The sequence below is a fragment of the Marmota marmota genome, unplaced genomic scaffold (assembly GCF_001458135.2).
Source record: "Marmota marmota marmota unplaced genomic scaffold, marMar, whole genome shotgun sequence".
In the NCBI taxonomy this organism is placed as follows: Eukaryota; Metazoa; Chordata; class Mammalia; order Rodentia; family Sciuridae; genus Marmota; species Marmota marmota.
In genome coordinates this window covers 9,180,442-9,204,257 of record NW_026000119.1, presented here as the reverse complement: position 1 = coordinate 9,204,257, position 23,816 = coordinate 9,180,442, and the positions used below count along the sequence as shown (strand labels likewise).

The 23,816-nt window shown below is 35.8% G+C and overlaps 1 protein-coding gene across 1 annotated transcript in view; it reads right to left on the bottom strand.

The window, feature by feature from the left end:
* Sdad1 (SDA1 domain containing 1) overlaps nucleotides 1-23,816 on the bottom strand; it is a 45,112-nt gene extending 21,296 nt beyond the window's left edge. The window contains exons 1-12 of the mRNA XM_015499285.2: nucleotides 23,588-23,816; nucleotides 18,568-18,672; nucleotides 18,038-18,136; nucleotides 15,305-15,415; nucleotides 13,844-13,915; nucleotides 13,667-13,767; nucleotides 12,152-12,209; nucleotides 11,363-11,437; nucleotides 9,847-9,948; nucleotides 8,729-8,798; nucleotides 7,780-7,883; nucleotides 508-565 (exon numbers count right to left, since the gene is read on the bottom strand). Coding sequence (XP_015354771.1) covers nucleotides 508-565; nucleotides 7,780-7,883; nucleotides 8,729-8,798; nucleotides 9,847-9,948; nucleotides 11,363-11,437; nucleotides 12,152-12,209; nucleotides 13,667-13,767; nucleotides 13,844-13,915; nucleotides 15,305-15,415; nucleotides 18,038-18,136; nucleotides 18,568-18,672; nucleotides 23,588-23,677 — 1,045 coding nt within the window. The 5' untranslated portion in view covers nucleotides 23,678-23,816. The remainder of the gene's footprint in view (nucleotides 1-507; nucleotides 566-7,779; nucleotides 7,884-8,728; nucleotides 8,799-9,846; nucleotides 9,949-11,362; nucleotides 11,438-12,151; nucleotides 12,210-13,666; nucleotides 13,768-13,843; nucleotides 13,916-15,304; nucleotides 15,416-18,037; nucleotides 18,137-18,567; nucleotides 18,673-23,587) is intronic.

Here is a 23,816-nt window from a genome sequence, read left to right as displayed (position 1 = left end):
TTAAAATTAATTAGAATTAATTTTAATTTTAAAATTAATTAGAATTAATTTTAATTTTAAAATTAATTAGAATTAATTTTAATTTTAAAATTAATTAGAATTAATTTTAATTAGAACAGCTAACCCATGGCCGACTATACCAAGAAAATGTAAGAGCTTCTCTCTCCTTGTCTGTTATAGAACACATTTCTACTCCTAACACTATCTTATTGATTGATTAATTGATTGACTGTGGTACTGGGGAATGAATCTAGGCGCATTATACCTCTGCTCTACACCCCCCAGTCCTTTTTTTTTTTTTTGATACAGGGTCTAAATTGTTGAGGCTGGTCTCAAATTTGCAATCCTCCTGCCTCAGCCTTCCAACTCACTAGGGTTACAGAAGACTGCAACCACACCCAGCCTAACAGGGTCTTTAATGATTCCAAAACAAAAGGCTCTGGATAGCTATTCTAACACTAAGATCACCAAGGGGACATGGCAAGTGGTAGCAAGTGGGCAGGTTACCTCTCTGGTGGGGCTGCAGAAACCTTTGCAGGAAGGGATAAAAGTTGAAGAGAAAAAGCTGTGGAGAGAAGAAACACTGATTTTAGTATTTATGTAACCTGAAGCATGGAGGTTCAGTTTTCTATAATGCAACTATATCATCAAGACAACTCACTGGGAATCATTTGTTACTTTTGCTTTGTCTCAGTAAGAAATCATGCCCCAGCCCAATTCAATATGCTGGAGTAACTAAGAAAAGGATCTCTTTGAACTGACACTATGCTACTATTTTTATTATGTAATGGAGGAAGAAAGTGCATGCAGAATAAAGGAGAGAAAGGCAACCAAAACACAATATTCATCCACATTTAAAATTGGTGTGGCTACAGAACTAATATTTCTGTGTTCAAAGAGAAGGGATTATAGGAAGGAATAACACTGATATTAAAGCTTCAAAGCAAGAGACAAAATAGAAATTCAAATATGAACAGACCTAGTATAATTTGAACACCAAAACTCCTATAGTCCTGATTTGTTATTATCTCCCGGCCTAGCTATATGAATTACTCTGTGCTCTGCATTTTAACACTAAACACTACATAAACAAAATTGACAAGGGTCCAGTTATTACAGACACGATAAAGTTTACCTTCAAGAAGTGAAACTTTAGAGATGGATTGGGATTTTTCAAGGTTCATCATTTGGGAATAAATCAATCTTTTCTATTTTAGCCACAAAGCAAAATGAAGATATGTTATTGGGAAGGAATAGGGAAGACTTCGATCCCCTATAAAGATGAATATTTAACTACAGTCAGTGTGAAATTCCAGTATTACTTCCAACAATTCCTGTTTAAATCACAAACCACTTTTGCTTTCCTATCACACTCAAATTCAGGTCAGACATAAAATTGCTACACAAATGTAAAAAGAACTGACCTGGTGATCCCACTGGGAATATAACCCCGGGAGAAAAAGCAATATATTCACTAAAATGTAGATACCAGTCACTAGGTACAATTGACAGGAAACAACCTCAACAGTCATTTCTTTAAGGCTTGAATTTTTAGGCATCTTTCTTTTTCTATAATGATACTAAGAATATGTGTGAAGTTCCCATATATGTATACCACATCTAAACACATACACCACTAAGGAACTTTAACAATCTAATTTAATACAAAATAAATAACCATGGAGTTCATCTTTACAAACATGACAATTTCCTACCAGAGAGATCAGAAAGTCAAGAAGGCCTTAGAGGGCTAAACAAATTGTAAAATGTAGTTAAGAGTCAATAAAAATATGTGGGTAATAATGGCTTGGGAAAAATGCATATGTGAAATAAAGTTAATAAGAAATATTAAAATAGAACACAAAATAGTTACCAATAAAATGGACATATGTACAAATTAATATAAATACTTAACTAGAAAGAAAATAAAGTAATCAAAGTAACTATTTCAGACAGAAAGACTATATAGTTCTCTTAATAATATAGGTATAAATGGCTTAGGAATTAAAATTTAGATACTTCAAGAGAGGTTTCAAGATGGTAGAATAGAAAAGGTTGCTTTCCCAGCTGCTGTGTGGCATGAAACCAAGAAAGCAGTTAGGCAGCTTCTCAGCAAAAAAATAAAAAAGAAGGGAAAGGGCTTTCCTGGAATTTAATACTAAGCAGATTAGGGACTCAGGAGGTTGGATACAATAAAATAAAGAAAAAAATCCCCAGTGCCAAAGCTACTGCCATGGCCGGAGGCACCAGCAAGAGCACTCCCTCTGTGAGCAAAGTGGGAGAATAAGGGAATTAAGGAACCACATTTTCTGGGAGGCCTGGAGGTATGGGGAGTTTAGAAATGAAAGACACAGCTAGACTAAACCGAATGGAGTAGTGCACAATATCCTTGTGCAGGAAAGAAGCCAACTCTCTCCTGGTGCAGAAGACAGAGAAAGGAACCATTTTGCAGCCACGGTGCAGTGTGGGGCCAGGCAAGTGGGGAAGTCGCTTCCTGGGAAACCCGAGTTTGGCCTGAAATTCAGACCTGGAAAACCCACACTGCATGACACAGACTGTGCCTAAGTGATCAGGAGAAAATCAAGCATGGAGAGAGGTTTACACAGGGGAATACTGGTTGTGGAAACCTACTTGGCTCTCCCTCTATCCCTCTAATCAGGCTGCTTGCAGGATTGGCTTGGGAGAAATGCACCTGACCAGGAATTTAAAAGGGCATGGGAGGAAGAGATTGGATTTGATGACTAAACCCGAGGCCAGGAAAAGTGTGGTCCACAGGTGACATAATGGCTAAGAATTGGCTCCACCACAACAGTGAAACCCAAGGAGATCCCTGAGATAACAGTCTTCTAGTGTGGACCAGGAATTGCTGGGCCTGGAGGTACACTGATATAAAATCTCCAGACCAACTGGTATTCAGCAAAGAGCCTGGAGCCCACCTAAACCTAAACCCCACCTCCAGGAATTGTGCCTGTGGGATTATCTCTCTTACTCTAGCAATCCACCCACAGGGTGCAGTATCACACTCCAGATAACCCCACCTAACACTGCTGAGAGGAGAAACTGAGAATCTTTTGAACTCCAACAGAAACAATTCTTTAACTTTTCATGTTTTTTTGTGTCTTCTTTGTTTGTTTGTTTTCTGTTTGTGACCTTAATGGTTCATGGACATTTATACATATTCATATTGATGTTTTTTCTCATTTCTATCATTTTTGAAGCCAGTTATTTTTCATGGGTCAGTTTTTGAGGACTAGGATGTTTGATTAATCTATTTTTTATTTATTTTTTTATTTTATTTTTTTTTATTTTTTAATTTTTTATTGTTGGCTGTTCAAAACATTACATAGTTTTGTTTTGTAATTTTTAAATTTTTACTTCTATCAATTTTTCACTTCTATCTCCTCTTCTGCTCCTTCATAATCATTACATCCTACATCACTTCTGTTCTATCACTGTCTACCATTTGAAATTGTAAACGCTTTTGCAAACTCACTTTTTTTATTGTAGACAATAATTGTCATATAATTTCTGTTTACTATGACAATTAATATTGTAGACATCATAGTAGGAACTATTTGATTTAATGCTGTATGTTGTTTGTATTAGTTGATGTTATTACTTGTCTACCCAAAATAGTGAGGTACTGGAGAAACTCTACTGCCTCAGACCCATATTGTTAGATGGATAGATACACAAACAGCATGAAAAAGCAAGGGAACAAATCACCCCAAACAAACCAAGATACTCCAATAACAGAATCCATCAACGCCACAGTGGAAATATCAGAGAAGAAGTTTAGAATGTACAGAGTTAAACTCATCTGTGAGGTAAAAGATGATGTAAGGAGTGAAATCAGAGAGAAAATTCAGGATGTGAAAGATCACTTCAATACAGAGATAGAGATTCTGAAAAAGAAATCAAACAGAAATCCTAAAAATGAAGAAATCAATACACCAAATTAAAAATTCAATGGAAGACATCACTAACAGACTAGATCACTTGGAAGACAGAGTTTTAGTCAATGAAGACAAAATATATAATCTAGAAAATAAAGTTGATCATGGAGAAAAGATGAATTTCCAAGAAATAATGGGATAACCTGAAAAGAACAAATTTTAAGATTTAATGGGTAGATGAAGGCTTAGAGATACAAAACAAAGAAATGCACAATATTTTCAATGAAATAATATCAGGAAATTTCCCAAACCTAAAGAATGTAATGAAAAATCAAATACAGGAGGCTTACAGGATCCCAAATATACAAAATTACAATAGATCTATACCAAGGTACACTATTATGTAAATGCCTAACATACAGAATAAGGATAGAATTTTAAAAGCTGCCAGAGAAAAACAATGGGTAACATTTATAAGGAAAATAATCCGGATCTCATCTGATTTCTCAACCCAGACCCTCAAAGAGAGCAGGTCTTGAAATGATACATACCAAGCTCTGAAAGAAAATGGATGCTAGCCAAGAATACTATACCCTGCAAATGACCAATGCATAACAGAAGAAATCCATGTTATACCTGGAATGACCAATGCATAACAGAAGAAATCAGGATGAAATAAAAAAATACTAACAGGTAAATGAAACATATCAAAATCTCTGGAACAGTAGGAAGGCAGTGCTAAGAGGAAAGTTTATTGCAATGAGCTTATCCATTAAAAGAAGAGAAAGTTACCAAAAAAATAACATAACATTACATCTCAAAGCCCTATAAAGAAGAACAAATCAATGCCAAAAGCAGCAGAACATAGGAAATAATTAAAATCAGAGCAGAAATCAATGAAATTAAACAACAACAACAACAAAAAACTACTGAAATACAGACAACAACCAGAAACTATTTTGAAAATTTATACTCTAATAAAACAGAAAATCTTGAAGACATTGACAAACTTCTAGAGATATATGACGTACATAACTTAAATCAAGAGGACATTGAAAATTTAAACAGATCAATTTCAAGCAATGAAATTGAAAGCAGCATAAAAGCCTACCAACAAGGAAAAGCCCAGAACCAGTCAGATTTTCAGCTGAGTTCTTCTAGCAAATCTTCAAAGAATTAACACTAATCCTCAAATTATTCCATGAAATAGAAAAGGAGGGAATGCTTACAAAATCATTCTATGAGATTTGTATCAACCTGATACCAAAACCAGACAAAGACACATTAAGGAAAGAAAACTTCAGACCAATATCCCTGAATGACATAGATGCAAAAATTCTTAATAAAATCCTGGCAAATTGCATCCAAAAACATATTAAAAAGATAGTGCACTGTTATCAAGTAGGGTTCATCCCAGGGCTACAAGGTTGGTTCAACATACAGAAATCCATAAATGTAATTCATCACATCAATGGACTTAAAGACAAGAATCCCAGAATTATCTCAGTAGATGCAGAAAAAGCATGTGACAAAATACAGCATCCATTCAGGTTCAAAACACTAGAAAAACTAGGGATAATAGGAACATATCTTAAGATCAAAAAAGCTATATATGCTAAACCCCAGGCCAACATCATTCTAAATGGAGAAAAATTGGAAGCATTCCCTCTAAAAACTGGAACGAGACAGGGATGCCCTCCTACACAACTTCTATTCAACCTAGTTCTGTAAACTCTAGCCAGAGCAATGAGACAGGGAAAAATAAATAAATAAATAAAGGGATATGAATAGGAAAAGAAGAGCTCAAACTATCCCTATTTGTCAATGAATGATTCTATATATAGAAGACCCAAAAAACTCCACTAGAAAACTTCTAAAATTCATAAATTCAGCAAAGCAGCAGGATATAAAATTAACACCCATAAGTCAACTGCATTCCTAGACATCATTTATGAATCAACTGAAAGATAAATTAGGTAAACTATCCCATTCACAATAGCCTCAAAGAAAAGAAAATATTTGGGACTCAATCTAACAAAAGAGGTGAAAGACCTCTTCAATGAAAACTACAGAACACTGAAGAAAGAAACTGAAGATCTTAGAAGATGGAAAGATCTCCCATGCTCTTGGATAAGCAGAATAAATATTGACAAAATAGCCATACTACCAAAAGTGCTATGCAGATTTAAGACAATTCCTACTAAAATTCCAGTGATGTTCTTCATAGAAATAGAAAAAGCAGTCATGAAATCAGTGGAATATTAAGAGGCCCAGAATAGTCAAAGCAATCCTTAGCAAGAAAAGTGAAGCAGGAGGCATCATAACACCAGACCTTAAATTATACTACAGAGTACAGCAACAAAAACAGCAAGATATTGTCACCAAAACAGACATGAAGACCAATGGGACAGAATGGAAGACGCAGAGACAAACCTATATAAATGGAGTTATCTCATACTAGACAAAGACTCCATAAACATACAGTAAAGAAAAGACAGCCTTTTCAACAAATGGTGTGGGAAAACTGGAAATCTACATGTAGCAAAATGAAATTTAACCCAATCTCTCACTTTGCACAAAACTCAAAGGATCAAGGACCTAGGCATTCTACCAGAGATCCTGTACCTACTAAAAGAAGAAGCAGGGCCAAATTTCCATCATTGTTGGAAACTGGGTTAGGAACAGAATTCCTCAACAAGACTCCTGTAGTGCAAGAAGTAAAACCAAGAATGAATAAATGAGATAATATCAAGTCAAAAAGCTTCTTCTGAGCAAAAGAAACAATCAAGAATATGAAGAGGGAGTCCACAGAATAGGAGAAAATCTTTGCTACATGGCACCTTAGATAGAGGATTAATCTCCAGGATATATAAAGAACTCAAAAAATTTGACACCCCCCCCAAAAAAAAAATCATTAAATAATCTAATCAATAAATGGAAAAAGGAAGTGAACAGACACCTCACAGAAGAAGAAATACAATCAAACAACAAATATATGAAAAAATGTTCAATATCACTAGCAATTAGAGAAATGCAAATTAAAACTACATTGGGAGTCCATCTCACTGCAGTCAGAATGGCTACTATCAAGAATACAAGGAACAATAACAGTGGTAAAGATATGGGGAAAGAGGTACACTCATACATTGCTGGTGAGCCTGCAAATTGGTTCAACCACTCTGGAAGTAGTATGAAGATTCCTCCATTTGACCCAGTTATCCCTCTCCTTGGCATATCCCCAAAGGACTTAAAATCAACATACTATAGTGACACAGTCACATCAATGTTTATAGAAGCTCAATTCACATTGTTAAGGGATGGAACCAACCTAGGTGCCCTTTAACAGATGAATGGATAAAAAAAATGTGGTACATATACACAATGGAATATTACTCAGCCATAAAGAAGAATGAAATGATGGCATTTGCCAGTTAATGGAGCAACTGGAGACTGCCATGCTAATATTAATAAGCCAATCCAAAAAAAACAAAGGCTGAATGTTCTCTCTGATATGCAAATATTAACTCACAATAAGCTAGTGGGGATGGGGGCGAATAGATGTTTACTAGATTAGACAAAGTGGATGAAGGGAAGGGATGGGGGATGGAAATAAGAAAGACAGTAGAAAGAATCAGACATAACTTTCCTATGTTCTTATATGAATACATAAGCAGTGTAACTCCACATCATGTACATCCACAAAAATGGTAAGTTATACTCCATGTATGTATGTCAAAATGTATTCTACTGTCATGTATAACTAAAAAGAACACATAAAAAAATTTAAAAAAAATTAAGACACTGCTTTACCTAATGGCTTTCCTTTTACTGAGAATATTTCTAGTTCTAAGATTTTAGAAGAGAAACATAAGGTATTTCAAACCTCGTGAATTCCCACCAATCTGGAGATGAGATTCATGAGCATCATCTTCACTTCAAACCTTTCCTTAGAGCTCTCCAGCTGCTTTAGTAATTTTTCTGCAAAATCTGGAAAGGAGAGGATCAAAGAAGTACAGTGTGGGTCTATGGTTTGTACATAATTAGATCAGTGAAAAGATCAAACACAGATGAATACACTTTATGGTGCCCAAAGTCACATCTTTAAGAGCCTCAAAGTTTTAAGCATCCATATCTAGAGTAACTGTTTAATATGGGGCTTCACTTAATAGTTCTTTAGAGCTTTGTTTCTCAAAATATAGTCTACAGACCAGCAGCAGTCAGTCCTGGAACCTTCTTAGAAATGTAGAATCTCAGGTCCTACTTGTGCCTTGCTGAACCAGAATCTGCACTTCAACCAGTTCTCCAGGTGATTTGTATAAATCATAAAATTTGAAAAGTACTGACCTAGAACAGGGGTTAGCAAATATTGCTATACAGTAGAGTACAGAGAGCCACACTCCATACAAACTAAGTCACAATCTCCGGGCATCAGAATACATCTATAATAAATTCTCCAGGTGATTATAATGTGCGACCTAATTTGAGAACTAGTGTTTTAGAATACAGTTTCCCAGACTTTTGGTTTCTGAAGATCAGTTTAGAAAAAAAGGAAACAGACAATCAGTTTTCGTTTAAGTACAATATTCTACTACTTTTGTGTTGTTAAAAATATGAATCTCTGAAAAACTTGTTCATCCAGTTTTGTTATCTTGCCAGACTGGAAATCATTCCTTAACAATACAATTCTCTAGGCTATAACCAAATAGAAAAAATTAAGCACTTATGTCTATTAAGTGCCAGGGATCATATATTTCCTGACAATCCTGAAAGCAGGAAACAAAACAGGCAGAGATAAAGCCAATAAGGAACTTAGGAAATTATAACTACAGTACCTTGGGGATCATGAATCAAGTGAATGGCTGAAAAGTTAAACACCTCTGGCTTTTTTTTCTTCTTTTGTTTCTAAAAGAGACAGAGCGAAACACCTTTTCAATCTGAATTATAATGATATTGCCCTTGGAATTCAATGTGCTATGGTGCTAAAGGCTGTTAACATGTCTAGTAGACTATGTAAAAAGAAAAAAAAAAAAACCCTTGATCTAAAAACCTTTCTTTCGACTGAAAGAACTAAAGATGGTTTTTGCCATTTAAGATTAAACCCTAGGAATCTTCTAGGCATTAGAATCTGTGAAACTTAAAGGAATCTGGAAATACAAACAATTAAAAATAGAAGAGCTGGGCATAGTGGTACACGCTATAATCCCAGCTACATGGGAGAGTAAGGCAGGGAAACCAAAGGTTTAAGGCTAGCCTCAGCAACTTAGCAAGACTCTACCTTGATAGAAAGCTAAAAAAAAAAAAAAAAAAAGGGGGGGGGGCGGTGAAGAGGGGGCTGGAGTTGTGGCTCAGTGGTAGAGCACTCACCTAGCAAATGTGAGGCCCTGGGTTCGATCCTCAGCACCACATAAAAATAAACTAAAGGTATTCTGTCCAACTACAACTAAAAAATAAATATTAAAAAAAAAAGAGGTGAGGAGGTGCTGAGATATAGCTCAGGGGTAGCTGGCTTGTCTAGCATTTACAAGGTCCTATGTTCAAACTCCAGTACTACCCAAGACATACATACACACACATACACACACACACACACACACAAAAAAAAAACACTCAGAGGGACCAAACTAATGATTCTCAGAATAATCATTATAAAATAGTAAATGCAATTAATTTCTATACTTTTCTAAAAAGACATGTCTAGCAAAGATATCCTAATACAGGCACATTCTATCAGAACAATTGAAAGTGAATTTAATCAAATTAATTTATTTAAGTCACAGATTTTGCTAGAGCTGAATATCTTATTAAAAATTAGTGTTGAAAAATTCATCACACATTTCTAAATTTTGAAAAAATGCTATTTCTTGATTTCTAAATCTTATAAAGCTCTAGCTAAAAACCATATATTCAGTATTTTAAGATTCCTACCTCATTTCCCAGGTATCAATCTCACCTTGAGTACTTTCATTGCCTTTTCCAACTTTTTCTTGTTTTTGGAGCTCTTCTTCCCTGTGGCATACTGCACTAGCAGGTCTCTTGCTGTGGGGCCGTCATCCTGAAAGAGATACTACTTTGTAAAATTGGAAACAAGGGGAGCTAGGGTTGTGGCTCAGAGGTAGAGTGCTTGCCTAGCATGCATGAAGCACTGGGTTCAATCCTCAGCACCACATAAAAATAAAATAAAGGCACTGTGTCCATCCACAACTGAAAAATAAAAGTTAAAAAAAATTGGAAACAAGGCATAGATCTGCATAGAAGCAATATATAATCCTTTCAATAACTTTTCGGTTCTTATCTGCTCTGCATACACCTATTAAAAATGAATAAATTTTTAAAATTAAATTAAAAAATATGCACCCTGGGCTGGGGATGTGGCTCAAGCGGTAACACGCTCGCCTGGCATGCACGGGGCGCTGGGTTCGATCCTCAGCACCACATAAAAATAAAATAAAGATGTTGTGTCCACTGAAAACTAAAAAATAAATATTAAAAAATTCTCTCTCTCTTCTCTCTCTTAAAAAAAATATGCACCCATCTGTAAAAAAAACAGACACACACAAAAATTACTGTGTTTATATTTTGATTTTGCTTTTTACTAAAGACTGATATACAGAGTACAACTTTGTATTTATTTGAAAGAAACCAGAAACAAATTTTGATCAAAATGGGAATGCTTAAAATAAAGTCATATATATATAATATACTCTGAATATGTGGAGGTTATTTTTTAAGATTTAATTGTACTGGTAGATCTATATGTATTGATATAAAGAAAGCAAGTTGCAGAATACATGTTATTCATACAGTTCTTAAAAACCTACTATACACATAAGACTTTATGCAGGCATATCCATATTTAAATGGATGAAAAATGAGATGGTTACCTCTGAAGAAGGAACAGCAATGTAGAAATAACATTAAAGTAAAACAAATTTTATCCATAGTATCTAAAAAGTTTTACAGCAAAAATGTATCAATCACACACTGTTTAAAAGATGGCTATCACATATTTCAGATCTAGCTATCAAAATGCTTTAAATGGAAAAGGGAGACTTTTTAGAATTTCTTTTTAATACTTCTAAGAAAATTTTATTATGTCATAAATCTTGATTATTTTTCCTTTTAAAGATGCCATAATCTTCTCCCCTCCTCCCACTGTAAATTTCTATGATGTTGACATTATCTCAAAATATACTGGCAGCAATTTTTATTCTAAATTTGTATAGTAAGATAAAGATATAGCTTTAGAGTTAAGAATAAATAAGGTGGAATAAATCTGCCTTTTACTTCATCAATCTTACTGAATACAAGTGATAAATTCAAAGTGGAATAAAATCTCAATGAAGGACAAAGGTGAAATACAACAGTTTTTCTAACTCTAGTAGTCCAAAATTTTACAAGTTGTTCTCAGAGAAAAAAATGAAATCTGAGAAATTATAAAATTCAGAAGCATCTATCATTAAACTAACCTCAGATTCTGAGTCACTGTCCTGTTTCTCATCTTCATCTTTCCCAAGGAAGAATGTCAAAGCAGCAACTAGTATCTAAAGACCAATCAGAAAAAAAGTCAGTTATCTAACCCAGCTTACAATGACAACAAAAAAACATTTTTTTTTTTTTTTACATTTTACATATACATATGAACTAGGATCTAAAGAAAAATATGCAAAGTGTAGTGGGATTTTTGCTCCTTTTGTTTAATTTAAAAATGTTTTCAACATGTCATCTGTCCCATAAATATGTAATTTTAAAAATCCTTACCTACAGGTGGGAGTGTAGCACAGTGGTAGAACACATGTTTAGCATGCATGAGTTCCTGGGTTCAATCTCTAGCATCATAAAAATTAAATAAACTTAGGATAAAAACTGCCAGGCTCTGTTATCTTTGTCTTTCAGGTAGACTACCAAGAATTTCTACATTCCACACAAGAAAAGTAATGTCATGGCCCTTCTAACAGAAAGTCAAATACAGTTCTTAAAATTCTTTCAATTGTACCAGAGCCTAACAGAAGAGAAGAATTAGAGGGGAAAACAATGTAAACAGCTATCACTCATTACAATGCTTTATAATCTCATAATTGCTTGACTCTTCTACAGCACAGACAACCTAAGGAAGTAGTCTAAGTACAAAGAAAGCCTCATTAAACATAAATCCCACGTTCCATCCACCACTTCTTTACATATCCAGCTCCTTTACCTTCTATCCATAGAAACAGACCACAAAGACAGTGTTTCCACACAGCCCTACAAATGCTCACCTTGGTGACCTTAGAGAAACATGCAGTTGTGATAACATTAACAGTTTTGGCATCATTCCTGGGGGGAGACAATGAATGTTTTGAAGTGGATTTTCATTGTATTGTATTTCACAGTACAGACAATGGCACAAAAGAAACAACATAAAAAATACTTCTGACATTCGAATTTTCAACTCTAAAATTTTTAAATCATGGTTTTTGTATCCAGGTGGTGGTGCACACCCATAAATCCCAGGTACTTGGGAGAATGAGGCAAGAGGATCAAAAGTTCATGGATAGGGGCTGGGATTGTGGCTCAGTGGTAGAGTACTTGCCTAACATGTGTGAGGCACTGGGTTCCATTCTCAGCACCACTTAAATAAATAAATAAAGGTACTGTATCCATCTTCAACTAAATATATTAAAAAAAAAAAAAGTTCAAGGATAGCCTGGGCAACTCAAAGGACACCATGTCTCAAAACAAAATTTTTAAATAGGCTGAGGGTATAGTTCAGTGGTAGAGAATTTACTGAGCATGTGCAAGGCCCTGGCTTCAATCCCCAGTGCCAAAAAATGTCATGGATTCCTAAATTAGTCAACCACAAGTAAAACATTTAATTTTGCCCACTCTTAAGACAGAAAATTTGCAACAAGTAAGGTGAAGTATTTGAAGTACTTTAATGACACAGAATCTACTTAAAGTAAGTGGGGGAAAAAACCCCAACAACCCAGAAGAAAAAACCTGTAATACAGCAAAAATCCAACCATAGTTAAATATGCATGTTACATAAATACCCAAAAGAAATATAAAATATTAACAGTTAATCATGTTTGGGTGGTGGGATTTTATGAAATTAAAAAACAACAGCAGGGCTGGGGTTGTGGCTCAGCAGTAGAGCGCTCGCCTCACACGTGCGAGACCCTGGGTTCGATCCTCAGCACCATAGACAAAAATAAACAAGTGAAATAAAGGTGCTGTGTCCAACTACAACTTAAAAAAAAAAAAACTTTTCTAGTTTCTCCAAATGTTCCAAAAAAGGAAGAAAAATAAATAAATAAAGTTCATCAATAACAAAAGCAGAAGACATGAGTTGGGGCACTATATCAACAAAACAAAGTATATGAAATACAGTATTTCACATGTGCAGTAGTAACTGACTTGGAAATCTTTAGAATGGCAAAGGAAGTAGGGCAGATTTTGAGGTCAGAAGACCTGGGTTTCAATTTCAACTCTTCCTCTTAATACCTAAACTCTTACTCTATTACCTTCCATTTCATTACCTATAAAATGGAGCTAGTTCCATACAGGCTGCCTTTGTTCTTAGGATGTTCTTAAGGGTAAATGAGGTAATCAAGAAACAGTAGTCAATGTTATCTAGTCATTTGGATTGCCTCCATATTCTTACTTCTAACTTAACTTATGATAGATGTATATCAAAGAGCACATGATCAAAAGTATTTGTGTATGTGCTCTGTACTAATTATGAATGAAAAAAAGAATCTACTTCTTAAAAGACAAAGTCATATATCTATTACCAGATGTTCCTTCTGTAGAGTTCTATCATCACATCCAAAGATATCTTGGCTGCAGTTGCATTGCTATCTCTTAACATGGTATACATAAAATTCTGCAAAACCTGAAGAGAAAGAGAAAGAAGTCTTAATACATTGATGGTACAATGCTACAAACACGGACAATAAAAAGGTACTTACTACATTCACTTTATTGTTCTTGTGTTTTGCATTTATATTCTTGATATCAGTTACAATATGTGTGTATAAAGTCTGAGGAAAAGAAACAAAAACATATACATTAAACCTAACCAACATTTCTAACCTATTAAATTTGGATAAAAATACAAATAAGAATAACTTAATTTTACCTATTTTCATTATATCATAAAGATACAAAAAATAAAAGCAAGCAAACCTATAATAATAATTTAAAAAGCAGCTAAAAACCAAAGTAAAGTTATCCTAAAAAGCTAAACATCAAGTTACTGCAGGACCCAACAATTCCACTCCTTGGTATATATCCAAAAGAAATGAAAAACCCATTTCCATATCAGTGTTCACACAAATATTCATAGCAGCATTATTCATAATAACCAAAAAGCAGAAACAACCCAAATGTCCATTGACTGATGAATGGATAAACACAATGGAGTATAGCCATATAACAGAATATTATTTGGAAACAAAAAGAATGCAGTGTCCATGGATAAACCTTGAAAACATTATGCTCAATAAAAGAAGACAGCCAGAAAAGACGTATATTATATGCCTGCACTTATGTGAAATATCCAGAATAGGCTAATCTATAGAGAACAAAAAGTAGACTAGTAACTGTCTAGGGCAGGAAAAGATGGGGGCTGATTATTCAAAATCAAATGTAGTAGTCTTTCAATACTCTGAAAAAAAAAAGGTTTAGGTTAATGAATATAAACTTTTAATTTTTCTTTCTTAAATTTGTTTCATAAACCTTCAGCTTCTAGTTTTATATAGCAAAGACAAGGTCACATGAAAATGTCAACAACAATAATAAAAGTTAGTTTTTTTAGGATGGTTACAGTTATGAATGTCCATGCCCTGATTCAGTTAGTCAGAACAGAGCAGTGGTAAAGGAATTGGATTTTGGAGCCAGATTACCTGGTTTTATATTCCAGTCTCACCACTCAGAAACTGTGTGATCCTAGGCAAGTTACTCTTTTTCTCTGTGCCACAGTCTTTTTATCTGTAAAGTGCTAATAAAAATTATAATGAAAATTCCTATCTCATTGAGCTTTGTGAGTAAACAAATACACAAAAGCTCACAGAATGTGCCTGGCACAAAGTATGCACAAAGTAAATGTTAGCTATTAAATGTTAGCTATTAATACCATACTGCATGTACACAAAGGTTTATTTTTTTTTCCTGTTAAAATTATTCTTGGGCTGGGATTGCAGTTCAGTGGTAGAGCACTTGCCTAGCATGTGTGAGGCACTGGATTCAATTCTCAGCACTGCATATAAATAAAATAAAGGCCCATCAACAACTAAAATAATATAAAAATATTATTCTTTGCCATATTCAAGGACATAAAGCATAAAGAATTCAAGGGATTCCAAACTCTCCACATTTTATATAACTTGAAGGAAGAATGAGATGTAGGGAAAAACTTTTTTGGTCTTTACCTTTCGCAGAAGCTTATCATGGCAACGCAGAAGTTCGAAGAAGAGCTCTAGTAAATTTGATGGATTGATGAGATTCTTATTTCTCAGCAATATCAGAGCTTTGCAAAATGTCTTTGAAAGGAAAAGAAAACATAGTTATAGTATATGTCTTATGGACAAAGGGAAAAAATCAAATAAGAAAATGGAGCATTTATATATATCCCAAAGAGGTTTAGGTCTTTTCCTAACAAGGCACTATTCTAGGCATCGGAACAGACAGTCTCTTTCTGACTGAAGAAGGCAATTTTACAAAGAGAGGTCAAGGAAGGCCTCTCTGGAAGACTGTCTTCATTTGAGAAACCCTAGTGATCAATGACTCCATGAGGATAACATAGGTCAGGCAACAATGAAATGATACACGAAATTGGAATAATCAATATAAGTCTGTTACCTTACAAGACTTGTAGCATTCTTGCTTACCACCAATTTTCATATGCAGTCTTATCCAAATTATGACCTCTAATACTACTTTCCATTAGATCTAATAAGAAATATTTGGAGAATAGTTGGTTGCTTACTGTTTTGTACAGGGAAAACAATAAGAATGGGCTTGGGACTATTTCTTCTAGAATATAATAAGGATGCTTTAAAAAATATCAGGGGCGGGACTGGGCTCAGCGGTAGAGCCCTAGCCTAGAATATATAAGGCACTGGGTTCAATCCTCAGCACCACATAAAAATATATAGAAGAAAGGTCTTTAAAAAAAAAAAAAAATCAGGGATACTTCTAAAACAACTAAGAAGCTCCCCCTTGGCCAAGTGGTGACAATGTGAACACAAAATAATAAGGCCCCAAAAGAACTTAATAAAAGTATTTTAAAAGGTAGTTATAATGTCAAAGAAAAAAATCTGTTTAATTTTTCTTGCTTTTCGTTAAATAGGTAAGTTGTGGATATTTAGTTTCTTCTACAAAGAAATACAATCTGTTTCCATCTATGTAAGCAGGAAAGAGTAAACAAATACTTGGGGATTCCAAAGTACAAAAATAACAGCAAAATAAACTAGATGGAAAGTCCAGTGGTTAATCAGAATTGGTGGTTATCACAATAACCAATAAAATAGGCGGGGCATAGTATCAAATACCTGTGTTGCCAGTTTTTTGAAGCCGGGCTACAGATACAGCTCAGTGCAAGAGCATTTGCCTCGCATGTGCAAGGTCCTGGGTTCACTCCCCATAGCACATGCATCCACACGTGCCAACACACACACACACACACACACACACACACACACACATTAGAACACAAAAAGTTCTTCTGTATATACTAAATTATTCCTCTAAAGAGCAATGCTAACTATTCAGACTCAATCCTTCATGTTCTAGCAAAGGAAACCTCTATTTAAAAAACAAAAACAAAAGAATCTTACTAATCTTTATAAAACATAAAGAAACATACTGCTGGGTGTGGTGGTGCTTGCCTATAGTCCCAGCTTCTCAGGAAGCTGAGGCAGAAGGATTACTTGCGCCTAGTAATTCAAGGCCTGAGCAACATAGCAAGGAGGGAACATACAAACAAAAAAGAAAACCCCAAAACAGTGTAAAAATGGTAGAATTACACAAAGTCTGGGAAAACTTTAAGAACAAAGTTAAAAGTCCACATCATGTACAACCACAAGAATGGGATCTAATTAGAATAAGTTATACTCCATGTATGTATACTATGTCAGAATATACTCAATTGTCATACATATTTTAAAAGAACAAATAAAAAGTAAAAAGAATAAGTAGTATGTTAAATCTATAAACTTAGTTAAATATTTTTACAAGTTTTGGCATAGGATATTAGTATGCTTTGTGATCATAATTATTTTTTGTAAGTACCTGCTGTAAAGATATTTGAAAGGTAGATATGCCTATGTTGGGTTCCCTAAAAGCAGAGTCTGATTCATTGTAAGTCACTTGTGAATACATGCTCTCAAAAGAGAAGTGAAGAATGCAGAATAAGTACAGAGAAAAGAAAAACCAAGCAAAGACACTTACTTGGCTGGAGACTAGCTTTTGTGCAATCACAGGGAAGCCCTGGAGTACAATTTACAATACAGTTAGACCCAACATGAGTTGGGTTTTGCAGTTCATGATAATCAGCTGGGAGTGTAACCTCCCAGATCTAGGACTTTCATTTAGCTGGGGACTATGCTTCAGAGTAAGGTGGTGGTGGAAGTTGGGGGGTTGGAGGGGATCAGCAGTTGACATTCTCAGCAGATAGGGGAAATGGGTACAACAGTTGGTATAAGGGATCTTAACCAGGACCCAAGATCAACCACTAGAGTGACAATGTTTAAATGCTCAAACTGGCCATTTAATGGATAACTTTACTGAATTAAGTATTATATAAAAACTACATATTATAATAATTAAGGTTCTTCATGCATATGAGATTTGAATTAATCACCTACTCAAAACAGGGCATGGTGGAAGAACAGAACAATCAGAGAGGAGAGTAGCAGAAAAGGAGATGAGGGAACAAACACAGGCAGGAAGCAGAGCACAGGTAGGAACTTAACAGGCCACAATGATAAGTGTGAATTATATTATAGATATAAATGAGAACCCACAGAAATTTTAAGGAAAAGGTGACCCTTCTGATTGACATTTTAAAAAGATGTTTAGCTGACAGCCTTTTGTCATTTAAATACATTATCATATGCACACCTAAACACAGTATAGTTTATTGATCAAAAAACTTGTCCTACCATTCGAAGATCTGGATCCAATACACTATGATTGTAGGAAAGAAGATCTTTCAGTTCTTGAGGAAAGTTACTTAGATGTTCTGGGTAGCAGTGACCAATCTATAACAAAGCAAAGGCTTTTCTGAAGTTCCTCTTTCTAAAATTGAGATGCACAGATTTAAGATGTTCTGCAAAAGGAAAGTATTTCACAAAGGCAGATGGTCCCAAATTACTTTTTTCCTATGTGCTATTTCTCCTGCTATTCTCATAGCTCCTATAGTCTTTGTAAAATATCAATGATATCATTGAGAACCTGCTCAATGAATTTGAAAAAAATAGTTTGACAGTTTGGTTCTGATTGTTTCTATGAAAAGACCTAACAAATCCTCCACTCATCGTAGAAGAAAATAAAATCTGTGAGAAAGGGCAAGTTTTAGAAAAACTTAAGCTTCCACTCCAGAATGGAATGAGGTTGAGTATTATTATTAAAATAATATTCTGTAAAAGTGAGTAACATTGATCTTTGTTTTATTCAGAAATTATCTTCTTACCTGTGCCATAAACATCACCAGCTCTGCCAATTCTTTGCTGGGTTTATTTGGTTGTAACTTGAAAATCTCCACATTGGATTTGTAGTGATTATACTGCTGAAGAAACTGTAGAAAAATAAAATTTAAGTTTGTCATGTTCAATTATAAGAGTATCTCAGTACAGAATGAAAAACTATTTAGTAAAGTCTTTGACAGTGGCATGGAGAAAAACATGCATCTCTTATAAAAAAATACTTCTTTTTCCTTATCTGCATTCTTCTAAATGAGTTTTGAAAAACCTAAAGCCATCAAAGATAATCTAAAAACTCTTTCCTTAGAATTACCATTAGAAAGTTAGGTAGTGTAGTATAAAGAACAATACGCAAGAGTCAAAGACTCAGATTCTGGCCCTGTGCTGTCATTTACTAGCTAGATGACCCCTATAAATTGTCTGTTTGGAGAGCACTCAAACCAGCAGAAAAATACCACGACAGAAAACATAGTGTGTTTCAAATACTTGAAATTCTCCTATCAAAAATTACCCTCTTTTAAATATACACTAAGTTCTAGATAGGATATGTTAAGAGTCAAGGGCAAGAGACACATAAAAATTACATAGCTTCACTTTTTCAGCACTTACTACATGCCAACTTCATTATGTACATTATTTATTTCATTGCAATTAGTCCTAACAACCCAATAGTCTAATGTTGAAACTGGTGAGCCAGGCCTCAATTCCATGTCCTATAGCTACTCTCCTTCCATAGTCCAATTTCTTTCTCTTTTGTTTTTTAATTTTGTTTTGTTTCTCTGTGGAGTAACAGTTTGAACTAAGGGGCTCACACATGTTAGCCAAGTGTTCTACCACTGAACTACACTCCCAGCTTCCCATAGTTGGTATTTTTAAATTGTGTATATGTGTGAGAAACAGACACATATATACAGAAAATGCATATTTATTTATCATCAGCTCAGCCCTAAATGGTCCGGTGAATTCCAAATTCTCATATTCATTTGCCTATCTGACATCTGTTTAGATGTCTAAAAGATGTCTTAAACTTAAGTTTTTTTAGGGAAACAACATAACTTTTGTTTCCCTAAAAAAAAAAAAAAAAAAAAAAAATCCTAGGTGTCCACTTATCAGCTTTTACCAAGTGTGGGAGTCAAAAGGCAGTCTTTAATATGTCCTACAAAAACACAGGTCTCCCAGGCCATCCCTCAACCCACTACTCAAAACAGGGCATGTTCATATTAGTAGTATCCCAAAACTCCTGGGGTGGCATCGGGCATTTATATCTTTTAAAGAGACAAGTTATCCTGATACTTCGTGGAGAGCACATTATTTTCTTCCAACATAGCTGAGTCAGTATGTGTCCTCTTTGCTCCTCAACCCTACTTCAAGAGTACTGGCATCCATCCAGATTGATTATTTTTTTCTTCACTGTCCCCACTCCCAGCTTTCAATCAAGTTTTACCCCATCAGTAGAATATAGACATGCTTTTATTTCTATCATCTAATGAGAAACTTTTTGGGTTCCACTTCACTCTCTAGCTTTCACTCCATTTCTCTCTCCACCCTCTCTCTTTTTTTCCCTCCTGCAGTACTGGGAATTGAACCCAGTACTGAGTTACACTCCCAACCCTTTTTATTTTTATTTCAAGACAAAGTCTTGCTAAGTTGCCCAAGCTGGTCTTAAACTTGAAATCCTCCCGCCTCATCCTCCCCAGTAGCTGGGATTACAGGTAAATGCCACCACATATCTGGCTATGCTCTTCTTTTCAGAAAAACTCCTAAATTGCCCAGGCTGGGCATGGTGGCACACACCTGTAATCCCAGGGGCTTGGGAGACTAAGGTGGGAGGATCACAAGTTCAAAACCAGCCCCAGCAACTTAGTGAGGCCCTAAGCAAATCAGCAAGACTCTGTCTCAAAATAAACTGAATTGTGCATAGTTAATCTAATTGCTTTCCTTTTTTTTAAAAAAAAAATTGATATAATTCATATACATAAGATTTAGCCTTTAGGAGTACACCATTCAGTGGTTTTTAATATATTCAAAAGGTCAAACAACTATCTAATTACCACTATCTAATTCTAGAAAACGTTTCACCATAAAAGTCCTATGTGTCAGAAGTTATTTCCTATTCCCCTTACCCTCAGACCCTGGCAACCACTGATCTACTTTTGTCTGTATGGATTCACTTATTCTGGACATTTCATATAGATGGGATCATACTTCATTTGCCTTTAAGCCTACTGTAATCAGATTTCTGCACTCATTATTCCACCCAAACTGCTCATATCAGGGTAGCTAATGACATTAATATTGCTAGATTTATTGAAAGTCTTTATCTTATTTGATTCATCAGCACCTCACATTCTTGGTCTCCCCCTCATCGTGGGAACACCTTTGGTACTTGGCTTCTAGCATACTACCTGGCTTTCCTACTTCATGGGCAAATTTTTTCAGTCCTTTTTGATAGTTACTCAGCAATTATTAGCCTCTAAATGTTGGGAATCCCTGGGGCATTGTCCACTTATCAGATCATTTCTCACTTACTCTACTATTACCATCCTGGTCAAAGTTGGCACCATTTTTTTTCTGTAGATAATTTCAATGGGTTCTTAACTATGTCTGCTTCCACCTTTGCCTTCCTGCAATACAATCTATCCTCAAAACTAGCCACATTGATCCGGATCTCATAAGATTATTCATGAATTCCTCTGCCCAAAAGGCTTCCATCTCACTCAAAGCAAAATCTAAAGTTCTTAAAAACAGCCAGGCTCTATAAGATTAAGCTCCATCTCACCTCTGATTACTCTCCCTTTCCTCATTACCCATTTGAGCTATAATAGCCTACTTTAGGTTCTTCAAACCTACCAAGTACATTCCTATCCCAGGGTTTTTATATTTGCTGTTCCTTCTGCCTAGAATGCTTCTCCTTTAAATATATACGCAGCTCTGCCTCATCCACTTTAAGCAGTTACTTGAGGACTTTTCTATTTTACTTTTTTTACAGTACTTACCATTATTTACCAAACCATATATTCCTTGCCATTTTGTTTCCTCCTATAATAATGCAACCTAATGAGGATGGGATTTTTTTCTGTATAGTTCACTACTACAGTCCCAGGGTCCAGCACCTTGCCTAGCACACCACAGGCAATTAATAATATTTGTCAAATGAATGAACTTCAGTAAGCAGCACTATCACCTACCCGTGTGCAAAAAATAAAACAAAACAAAAATCATTTGTTGTTCTTTCTTTTCCCCTCTTCCTACATCCCCTCCACAAGGGAGCAAGGAAGTCCTACTTGCTCTACCTCCATGACTAGTTCAAATCTGTTCTAATTCTATTGATAATTTCATTGGCACTATTCCAATAGCCATTATAAGTTACCTAGTTCCAGTCTTACTCCTCTACAATTCCTTCCACACATAACTTCAGAGTACATTTTTAAAAATATAAAGGAGGATTGTGAGTTGAAAGTTAGTCTCAGCAATGGTGAAACCCTAAAAAACTCGATGAGACCCTGTCTCTAAGTAAAATACAAAATAGGGCTGGGGATGTGGCTTAGTGGTTGAGTGTCCCTGAGTTCAATCCCTGGTACCAAAATAAAATAAAAATAAAAATATAAATCAGATCATGTCACTTCCCTGTTTAAAACTCTTCAATGGCTACCCAAAGCACAAACTGTAAAATCCACAACAGCCCTGTATTTCCCACATCATTTTCCACTGCTCTCTTCTGTGTTCACTACATTTTAGCCATACTTTCTTCCTTTCCACTTCTTTTTCACCAAGAGCTTCTGCCCTTCCTAATTTTTCTGTTATGCTTTTGACCTGTCTGGCTCAATATCACTATTGCAGAAAAGCCAGAATTCTCTGTTTACAGAATCAAAATTAACAGCCTCTAACATATTCCTATGCAGTCTTATTTTCTTCACAGCCCTTACCATTATAAATCTACCTTCACTAGAATATAAGACCAGGAGAAGAAAGCTCTCATCTGCCTTGTTTATCACTGTATCCCTAAGGTTTAGAATTACATTGATACACACCAGGGGCAACATGTGTGGATTTGTATGTGCATTTAAGTGACTAAAAGAGCCTTCTCACACATTAAAATATACACATAGGTTCATTGATTAACCTTCCCTGGTTACACAATTGATCAACAATAGAACCAAAATCAAGGCTTTTAAATACAGAAATATATGGGCTTTCAGCTTAATACTCTTGTCAATTGTTGTACAGTGTTTTCCCCCATTAAGTCCTAAGCTTTCAATTCTGCAAATATTGCAATGAAATCGACAGATGCATTAATAGGTTGCAAATCATAATCTAGAGCTTATGTATTAATTATGTTGGTTAATATTACATTATAATCACCACTTCCATTTTGTCATTCCTCAGTTCAAACACCTTTAATATTCACAATTCATCCAGGTCACACTTGCTTCCAATGGGTTTGAATCCTGGCTTACCAAGGTATACTAAGCTCCTGATTCTGTCCCTAGCATTCGAGAACACCTCGCCTTCTTCCAGGCACAGCTCAGGGCGCAGAGCTGATGTCCCTCGAAAGCATTTCAATATACGATTTACCAAGGGTTACCCGCTAATTCGTGTTAAGAGTTTCTGAAAAGCAGCAGCTGAGAAACCTGATGAAAAGTGGAGGATAGGGGCAGGTCCTTTGTCTCTGCACCTCAGTGAGGTAGCCAGATAAATGGAGACAAGATGAAGTTTTAAAGAATGTTTTCGTGGTAGCGAGGTCTACAAATCAGGTAGAAGATCCAAAGAGCCCAACTGGTGGAAAACGAGCTCTATGCAAGTTCCTTCCCCAAACCCTTCTCTCCTCCGCAGGGACCCCTGATCCTAAAGGCACCCGGGGAGCCGGGACTCCGGCTCCTCCACGCCCCCCGCGCTGGTCTGTCCACCGAGCGTGCCCAGGCCTCTAGTGTCCGCCGCGCCTGCATTCCGGGAGGCCGGTCTGGCGGAACCGACAGGGTGGGAACGTGTTTAACCCTGCCCCACTCTCACCTCCTCGATGTAGGCTGGCGGGTCCCGCTTGATCAGATTCTGTAACTGCGGCAGATTGTTGGGCAGCTTGTTGTTATTTCTGCTGGACATGTTGGCTGTAGACTGGCTTCCCCCGCCGCCGTTCTAAGAAGGCTCAAGCAGCCGCCAGCAGCCAGTCAATCGCAGCGGCGGCCTGAACTCGTGCTTCCAAGCACAACCGGAAACGGCCGGGGAAAGCTCAATAGGAGGC